Source organism: Brachyhypopomus gauderio, unplaced genomic scaffold (genome assembly GCF_052324685.1).
Source record: "Brachyhypopomus gauderio isolate BG-103 unplaced genomic scaffold, BGAUD_0.2 sc142, whole genome shotgun sequence".
Classification (NCBI taxonomy): Eukaryota; Metazoa; Chordata; class Actinopteri; order Gymnotiformes; family Hypopomidae; genus Brachyhypopomus; species Brachyhypopomus gauderio.
In genome coordinates this window covers 413,880-423,665 of record NW_027506963.1, presented here as the reverse complement: position 1 = coordinate 423,665, position 9,786 = coordinate 413,880, and the positions used below count along the sequence as shown (strand labels likewise).

At 45.3% G+C, this 9,786-nt stretch overlaps 1 protein-coding gene across 1 annotated transcript; it reads right to left on the bottom strand.

The window, feature by feature from the left end:
• Positions 1-256: 256 nt before the first annotated feature.
• LOC143500339 (6-phosphofructo-2-kinase/fructose-2,6-bisphosphatase 3-like) lies at positions 257-8,554 on the bottom strand. The gene is made up of 15 exons (XM_076994452.1): positions 8,223-8,554; positions 5,862-5,990; positions 5,647-5,743; positions 5,462-5,528; positions 5,308-5,382; positions 5,160-5,216; positions 4,938-5,062; positions 4,625-4,832; positions 4,390-4,536; positions 4,169-4,273; positions 3,923-4,052; positions 3,758-3,820; positions 3,605-3,669; positions 3,340-3,519; positions 257-1,841 (listed from the first exon to the last, which is right to left on the bottom strand). The coding sequence occupies exons 1-15, from the start codon at positions 8,302-8,304 to the stop codon at positions 1,791-1,793; spliced, it is 1,581 nt and encodes a 526-aa protein (XP_076850567.1). The 5' UTR covers positions 8,305-8,554; the 3' UTR covers positions 257-1,790.
• Between the last annotated feature and the right edge of the window lie 1,232 nt (positions 8,555-9,786).

Here is a 9,786-nt window from a genome sequence, read left to right as displayed (position 1 = left end):
ATACAAGTTATTGCTTGTAATTTCAATTATAGCAGTATGGTGATGAGGGGACGGTCTTCCTGGAAACTATTATAGACCTGTTCTAACACCCATGAAACACATTATATCAGAGTGTGGGTGAGACTTAATTATTTTTGGACTGCGTGTTTAAATAGAAAAAGGCTGAGCACTCAGTAGGACGGGAAATTACTGGACAACCATTTGTGTGGAAAAGGAAAGACAAGGAAGTTAAACAGTGTGCTGTGAAAACAAGGTCTCAAGTTGTAATATTTCCTTCTTTATTGATCTAGAAAGTACAAAAAGAAAAGGTGTAAATTTTGTTTGCTGAACTTCTTAAAGGGACAGCCATGTTTGACGATGTGAGTCACAAAGAAGGTTAATCCATAATGTACATGAACATCCTATCTTAAAAATAAATAAATAATCGAGAGAAAACATATACAGTATTACAAAATACAGAATTCAAGTATCAGAAGCAATAATTAGGAATAACTGTCCCTAGAGTTAAGAGTAAAATAGTACATTGCACCTACATCGTGTTAACGGTTCCACAAAAAAGATCTTGGCCAAATCCCTGGCTCTGCAAAGTGCATCTCAACATCAACCGAATTCTGATTTTCTCCTCCAACACCACAGAGTTAGTGTTAAGGATGAAGCTCGCCTCTGTATAGATTTCTATGTCATGCACACAAAAAAATAAAAATAATAATAAAAAAAAAAAACAGGTACAAATACTTTGGAATTCAATCTGTAAACATTTGATTTAGATGCAAATAAAATGAAATGTTATTGTATGTAAATGTGCTTAATTGTCAACTATGAAGTCTCAAGCTGAAATGATCAGATAACATGCTGTATATATGAGCACACAAAATAGTTTTATTGGCCCTAAAGCCAAAAAGACTAGAGGCACTCTGGGGAATTTACTGTACATCAAAGCTTTTCTTCCATCAAATCACCATGCAGAAATTACTTCCCAATAAACATGTACAGTACAAAAATAAATATCTTCTGTCATTTTGAGCACAAACATCGCCATTACACGCACCCAACACCCATGATTTTTCGCCTTTAAGAAGCATCCACATCACTATTATGCCTTCATTAACAGACATACAAACAGTATAATCTCTCAGTGCATGGGACAAATCTCGAACGGACATTTATAACAGCTACAGGAACCGTGTGCCAAATAGCCAGCAGCAGTATATAGGGATGTATTTACAACCCTCACAGATAACACAATGAAACCACATACAAGAGTGAAAGTCACTTCTTTCATTCGTTATTTAGCATGTGTATGAGGCCCAACCCAAGGTGCAGTGTACCTTGTGCATGAGTCAACACACACACACGCGCGCGCGCACTCTCTCTCTGTCGCTCTCTCTCTTTGGGGTGTCATGACTGCACAGGTGTGAAGTGTCTTCACCTCACACCCAGGAGCTGTGTGTTAATGAGAGGCATCCTGTAAGAAAAGGTCACCATTAATCTGGGAGAGGCAGTGGAGGTTTCGAATTGCAGTGGTGGTGTGAATGTGGCTGTTCTGGATCAGCAGCCCCTTAAATTCTCTCTCTCTCTCCAGTTCTTGCACATACGAACACACGTGTGCACACAGTCCCAAAAGAGGACTCAAAATACATCCCCCAAAAATTCAATAATCTAGGTTGAGGGATAAACAAAAATAAAATGTGGGAAGTCAAAAAGGCAAAGTTGAAGGTTCTGGGACTCTTCTGAATGAGAACTTGGGAGGCAGTGCTGTGGCGGCCATGAGACGTCACACGTAAACTTCTCTAGCAGAGGCGCGGGAGGTCACGGCTCTCAGTCACGCACCTTTTCAGGTTCTGCAAGAAGAGGACACAGAGTTTCACTGCAATTAGTCATCTGTTAATTGTCAACTGGACAAAGATGTTTGTTAATGCAAGGGTCTCCCCAGGTAATACACACAGGGAGAGAGTGAGCTTTACCCAATACACCACATTCAAATGAAAAACAATTCTATTAATTGAAAAATTCTATTAATAGAATAATTAATTGAAATAATTACATATTTTGTTGTACAAGTTTAGATTTAATAAAATTCCTTTTTTGACTGTGTTGATGTTCTCTGAAATAACTCCTCTCATCATTTCTTAAAGTTGTGGGTAATTCAAATGACAAACTCATCAATTAAATGGATAAAGTTCTGGAATTAGGAATTTTGAACAAGCATGCAATGCCGATGTGCCAGTGGTTGCTAACACCATATGATTACTGTTCGTGCTTGATCTGTTCCAGTACGGCAGTATACCAATTTGTATCGCTGGTGTAATATGACCCAATGAAGTCTCCAAGCACTTTTCCTTAGACTTGTGCTATTTTAACAAGTCAAACTTGCCCTGGCATGATATTTAGATTCTGTGGAGGTTTCAAATAGTCCAATTGTGAGACTCTCTCTCCGCCCTTCACTTTAATCCAACAACTATTCTCCCAGAGGTCATGTGAGGTAGCAATGGTGAAACTTTGTGTGAAGCCAAAACCTTCCCCCGTGCCTGAATGCTCTCCATTCATGAAGAGATCGCATCTCAAATGCCCCATTTCACTGACATGCCAGTAGTTGCCATCCCTGAGCCTCCTTACATTTGTTCCTTCAAAACCTTGGTCTGAAACACCAACACCAAAAGCATTTTCAAAAGCCACCCTGAAATTCCCTCAGAAACAGCACGGGCACAAGTTCCAGGGAGTGGAACACGATCTGGCTTTAGGTACGTGAAGCAGAGTCATAGATGCAAGACAGACCAGACAAGTGTTAAGAGACAAAAGACAAAAAGTGGTGAAGAAAAGGCTGTCAAGAGGTACACTTGTGTCAACTAGCTACCAAACAGCAGCCGAGAGTCAAACCTACATACGCCGCAGGGTTACAGAATGAGGCATTACATACCATTGACTAGGCAGCGGGGAGGCTAGGCATTCTTTGCTACGTAATGCAGTAAAGCGTGGGAAGGCTTGGGTGACATTCTAATTGGCAGCGAGATTTTCTTTCCTGGATGGTCTCAGCGTTCTTGTTACGGAAGAATGACCGCTGATCATCCATCAGTGATCATTTAAATTAGCCATGCGAGCTGGTCCATCAGTTATAAATAAAGGAAGGTGCAGACTGAGGACACAGATACTTGCAGACAAGCTCCGCTGAGCCAGTGCTGTAGTATGAAGATGGTTGGAGAAAACAGGAGGAGGAGGTAGAAGAGAAAGGAGAAGCTACAAACGTGACTGATCGCCGAGAGAGGTAGCGTATACGAATTGCGATGATGTTAGGCAGCAAGATGGCAGCAGTGGAGGACTGATGAACACACACACACACACCTGTGTGGACAGTGTCAGGGAGTTGTTCGTGGCAGCACAGAAGGTGAGCGGGGCCGGTGGAAGCTCCGGGTTGACGTGATCATCCAGAGCATCAACGCGAGGCTTCTTAACAGGCTCGTGACTGGTCAGAGGAGTCACACTGTTCCTCCTGATTAAGGTGACCGGACCTCTCTTCACCTCCTAGAGAAGACCAGGGGGCATGAATGAGTAAATATGGCCTTCAGTCCAACTTTGGGGACTGGGGGGGTGCAAGTACTGTTTTTACCTCAGGTCTGTCCCGGTGTGTGTTTACGGCTTCCACATTCAAGGAGATGGACTCTACTTTGCAGCCTAAAACAAGCAAAATGTCTCCAGGTTAGGGCATCGTTGCTGTAGGTCAGGGTGTAGTTAATAATGGTGCTAATGTCAAGCTTCTTACCATAGGCCACTGGGGTCAGCTTCAGTATGGTGTGGAGTGGACATTTAAGGTAGGGCATCTCGTCTGCAGCAAGAAGGTCAGGGGTTAGGCAGATTATGCGACCAATCATAAGACGTAGCTTGAAAGCAGCTGCTAATAAGGGGCGACACTGTAGGCAGGACTCACCAGCACTCTTGTCCAGGAAATAGGCAAGAAGGCATCGCATGACAGCTTGGTGGCAGACTACTAGAACATTCTCCTGCCTCTCTAGCTCCATTATCAACGGCTCCACCCGCTGCACCAGGTCCTGGTATGACTGGACGGACAAAAGTGAGAAGTTGAAATGGGAAAATGAACTCCAGGTTCCTCACACGGAGAACCATTTTGTGTGCTGTCACGGCTGCAGATTATTTCTGAATCTGTGACACTTACCTCTCCGCTGGGGTAGCGGTAGTAATACTTGTCCTGATCTCTAAGTGCAAACTCTTCGGGGAATCGCTTGCGCACTTCTTCATACGTCATCTCCTCACACACACCCTGTGGACACACACACATACACACACGGGCTCATTAGAGACTTGTCCAATATGGGCCAGACGGCTGCAGGAGGAAAGGAGAATGACGGGAAACACAGCCGCCCCTAGCCGACGTACCGCGTCAATCTCGTTCAGAGCCTTCCACTGCTCGTAGGGCACGTCGAGGGCTTCGGCGGTCTGGATGCTTCGCCGTAGCTGACTCGTCCACACCTTCAGGTCCTTCAGGTTCTGTTCCTCCACGAATTTGGCCAGAGCGGACGAGAACTGCGAGAAAGAGAGAGTCAGTCAGCCAATAGGAACCTTATGCAAAACCTTATGCATCAGCAAGGCCACCCGACACCACTGGCTGTACCTTTTTGCCACGGACGGAGAGTCCCGAGTCTCCACCCAGACGCCCCTGCAGGTTGTGAAGGCTCTCACCATGACGGCACAGGTAGATGGAGCGTGGTTGCACGTGGATGTTCATCAAGTAGTAGACGATGCGGCTCTGGATGTGGTCCTGAACGCAGTTCACCAAGAACCTGCGGCCCACGTCGATCACCTTGATGAAGGACAATTTCCTGAGGAGACAAAAAGCACCAAAGTCGAGTCACGCAGCCATGAACACGCCCTTCCATTTAAATGTGTGCAGAAACAAGGTACGAGATGGATTTGTGCGCAATTACCTGTCGTAGTCATCTGGGTCAAGGGGCTGATAACTTTTCCTGTAGCACTCAATCCTCTTCTGAAAATCCTCCATGGCGTCTGTCTTGTTGCAGTCTTGGTAGTCAGGACATGACACTTTCACTTCCTGGTAATAAGAGAAATTTATGCTGAAAATGTTTTCACACCCATGTTTTCACACCCATGTTGACATGCACCATCACCATACGATGTGGTGAACATACCATGATGTTGGTGGCAATCACGTTTGGGTCATCACATACAGACTCGATGAAGAAAATCTGTAAGAGGAAGGAGTCTTGGTTAATGGTCTTGGTTGGTTTTCATAGTTGCCTCATCACTATAATCGAATGCCATGACAAACGAACAGACCTTGAAGTCATTCTCAGCACCAAATTCCAGGATCATGTCTCTCCTGGCTCTGGTTGTGTTTGTAGCATCAAAAACCTGCAGACACAGACACGGTTAACCTCTGCCATGTGTGCGTGTGTGCACGTATGTTGTGAGAGAGAAAGTATATACTTACTGCAACTTGACCACCCATCTCAGTGAGGTAAGTCTTGACATCACGAAGAGCTGCTAAGGCACACTGCCTACGAGAAGACAAAGACCAACACATTCAATGTGTGAGCTAATAAATAAAACGGCGAATAAGAATGGTCACCTTCTGCCATTAATTTGATGGGGTAGTCCAGAGAAGGGGTGACTCACTCTCTTATTTTCACGGCTTCTTTGTTGTCCGCTTTGAAGAAATCATAGGAGCTGTAGTGCTTCACTGCTTCTCTGCGGTACTCGCCAACATTGAAGACTGGAAAAATAACAAGTCAACGATGACTCTACATTAATAAACAACGCACAGTGACTGAATGCATTAATTGGCTGCAGAGCGGCAATTTTTAAGGAAAATCTTGGAATTTTATGTTTACCTTTGGTGGGCATGCCAACCCAGTTGAGGTAGCGTGTGAGCTTTCTTGATATGTACGTCTTGCCTCTAGCAGGTAATCCGACCATCACTATGACCGTGGGAGGGTTGGCCAAGTGGGGACCCCCACCTGCTGTAAGGGAGAAGAGAGAGAGGGAGTAGTGAACATGTGTTTGATACTTGATTGGGTAAATAAATGTGTGAATAAAAATTTGAATTAGATACTGCTACACAGCCCATTTCACACTACCTAGAAATGATGCATACTTGTGCTCATGCCATACACGCGTGTACGTAAGCGCATGCGCCTCTATTCTCGTGTGTGTGTGTGTGTCAGTGAGTGCATGTAAACCCTATAACCTTTCCCCCCTGCCTTCTAATCCCCTCCCTCCCCTCCGCGCCCTTCGATACACAAAACCACGGCCATCCAGAATTAGGTCATTATGACCACACACATACATGGTTGCGAGTGTGTGTTCGTGCGTGTGTCACTGACAGGGATAGAGGGATGGAGAGAATCTTGCCCCCACCCCTCCCTCGCTCCAGTGCCCACCAACGTGCCCAGACCAGGCAGTCTGTGGGCAGCTCTCTCCGTTACATTGTGCCATGCCACTACAACCAGTCACCCTTCTGGCCACACCCACAGAGGGTGCACTCAGCATAGAGCTACTCAAACACCTCAGTCTCCAACATGCCAGTCTACTGTGAAACACATTTCGACACATATGGTTTGATGCGTTATGTTAGAACATTATTTTCTATGGCCATCTACTTACTAAACTTGTAAGTCAGGACACACACACACACACACACACACACACACACACACACACACACACACACACACACACACACACACACACACACACACACACACACACACACACACACACACACACTTGATCAAGTCTGTGTATTTCATCGAAATACTCCTTAATTTAGAAAGCATTTAATCGCCTGTATTGAGGTATTTATATTCTTATTTATATGTACATATTTATCAAATCGCTCCCGGAGATCTGAGGCAGTTTTCTGCCCACTGCCGTCCATAAACTCGTTGAACCTTGGCTTGACCTCAGGCGCTCCGGGGAGGGAGGAGGTGTGGAGGGTGGAGACGCCAGTGTCTGCGTGACCATGCGTGCGTCTCCTCTCACCCCCCCAGGAGGCCAACATGAGAAAGGAAAGACTGACCCAAACGGTCAGGACGAGAACGACTTCGGCGGAACCGCGCTACCAAAAAATACCACTGATTAAAGATTGAGGATATTTGTCCGTCACTCAAAAGACGACTGGACTGCTATTCGACACATTTACTGCGTGTATAATGATTGTATTAATTTAATCGATTTTTCTTCATTTATTTTGTTTTTAGTTTTTTACATACTTTTCGAAACAACCGACTTACTCGTGTGTTAACGCGCATATAAAATATAAAAACCTTGTAACTATTTAGACTAAACACATGTGAAGTTGTTTTTTTTTCTTTATTTGCGAATTACTCTGTGCAACTCATCTTCTGCACCGCGTTTGTGTGCACGAGCCCTCTGCTCGCTGTGGCGTCATGTACCCGGTACACACGGCGCGAGACGGAGCTGATGTCACCGTTACCGGTAACCGCGTCAGTGATGAGTAACCGCTGCTGCCTGCGCGGGTCCCCCGCGCTGCACGAGCGCCCGGGTCCGACCACTCGGCGCAGGCCGCCTCCTCATTCTCCCCCCTCGTTCACGCTCGAGCGCCTTCGTGGGTACAGAACGTTTGCGCGTCACTCAGCAGTTGCTATGGTAACTACCACAATTAATTTTAGACGTCACACGCATTATCAATAAATGATCGATCAATCACATGGCGCCCAATGTGTTCGGGGGTGGGGGGGGGGGGGGTCAGTTCGGTCCATTTTCTCGCCAGTCAGCAGGTAAAATGTAAAGAATCACATTAAATCCGAACTGAAGTAACACAGTTGTTACATTTTATATCCGTAAAGTTCCACACGTTGCTGCGCACCTGCTGGACTCGAACATTACAAACGACGCGAGTCACACGGTCCAGCACACCTGCCTGCTGGAGGTCTTCATAAAGACTTCATAACTAACGGGCCGAGTGTCACGTACAATTACTGAACAGCGGTTCTGTGTGCGGTTCTCCACCAGCAGTACCGCAACATCCCCCCCATAGGAGCCGGTGGCCTTATACGGACACGTATGTGTCGTTTAACACCGTCGTCTATTTTCATCGCTTCAGCTCATTACATCGAGAAGTCCATATTAGAAGCTTAGAAATATTGTAGATAAATGAAACGGATGTACACGCACAACCGGCACAATTCACCAGGAAATTGTTCAGATGTGAAAGGACGAGCTGTACTCACATTTACGGGGGGAGGCTGCTCGCTCATCCTTAGATGCGACCCAGGTCTTTTGGATTTTGTTCTGCGTGAGTTCTCTGGTCATTCCTTGGTGTTGGAGAAGGTTCACTCAAAAACTTGTTCACAGCTCACAGGCTTCAGGAATTCAAGGCGTCGCCGAGGACACAAAAGCAAACGAGGAGGCAAATCTGGCCCAAACGAAACCGGTTATAGCAACGAAAATCAAATAGACTCTTTGGAGCGGCTGAACTTCTTCGTTGAGCACTTTCACTCGTGGTGGACCATGCCGGTATTCTTCACCACGCTGCTCTAGATCCGCGTTTTAAGCCGGTAGGGAGGCGAGGCATCGCGACACTACGTGACGGCGCAGACGAGGCGTGTCTGTACGGGAACCCGTGACTTTTGCGCCACACAGTGGTGAAAACGAATCACCAAAACCAAAATGCCAAATTTTGCATTCATCAACTACCTTACACGGTATTTACGTACGCTTTCAATAAATACACTGTGTGTCCAACCGCATTTGTTACGTTCAAACGATGTAAAATCATTCTAATATTAATAAACAGAAAAGCCCACCAAAACTGTAGGATAGGCTCTCAGATTTGCGCCAGCTCACCAAATGGGCAACCTCCACAAATGCCTACGTGCGGGATGTCACTGCACCTCTGGAAAACCACTGCAACGTGCGACCCCCCCACCACCCCCAACCAAAGCATCCAAATAATACACGTTCTTATATCTATTTTTTGCACACACCCGTGTATATTTATATAGTTATTTCACTTTTAGTTGTAGGTATATACTTCATATGCCTCCAAACCTTGTCCAATTATTAACGTTTGTTCATTAACCTAAAAAGATGACGGATTAATTTTTGTATTGCCTAGAATCAAAAGATAATAAATGCATCTCTTGTCCACATACTTGAGAAGATTTTACGCTAACGCACTTTACAACTGAGCATTAGAAAGGAACGTGTTATATATTTTTTATATATCCATATATATTTTTTTATATATAAACTTCTGTTTCATTTGTTGTCTTTGTTCAATTTGTTTCTATTGTTTAATTGTTGTGGTTTTGTCACGTGCACCCGTCAAACGTATTCAATTGCTGTCTTGAATACACTTCGCCCTGGAAGTTGCTATTTAAAATTCAAGTGTGTAAAGCGTGTCCTGAGATGCCCCCGCTGATGGCGACTCTCGCATCCGCACGTAGCGCCGCGTGAATGTGCAGGGCGTGTCCGCAGGAGCGCGCGCACCGCACCACCTCCAAGAAGCTCACTTGACAAATGGCGAATTATTTGTTTTTATTGGGGGAAGCGCTAAGCAGCCAGTCTGGATTTAAGGTTTATATCATTGCTGAGTCTGCTTGTCTGTCAGACGGAGAATTGGGATGGGTTCTGGCCTCCTCTTTGTCTTTCTCGACGAATCAGGGCCCTCGCTAAAGGGACCAGTTTCACAGAGTTACCCTTTTGGTGAGCTTTGTCGGAACCAGATTCTGTCAGCGAAATATAATAATAGAAAATTCTTATGTCATGACGAACAGGTTTCATCTCAGGTTG

Bases quoted from the DNA above. Each gene is read 5' to 3' on its own strand.
- LOC143500339 (XM_076994452.1), bottom strand. From the start codon at position 8,304: ATGACCAGAGAACTCACGCAGAACAAAATCCAAAAGACCTGGGTCGCA. The intron at 5,217-5,307 runs GTCTGTTCGTTT...TTCCTCTTACAG, and splicing joins GTGCTGAGAATGACTTCAAG to ATTTTCTTCATCGAGTCTGT. The intron at 4,833-4,937 runs GTAATTGCGCAC...TTGTCTCCTCAG, and splicing joins GACCCAGATGACTACGACAG to GAAATTGTCCTTCATCAAGG.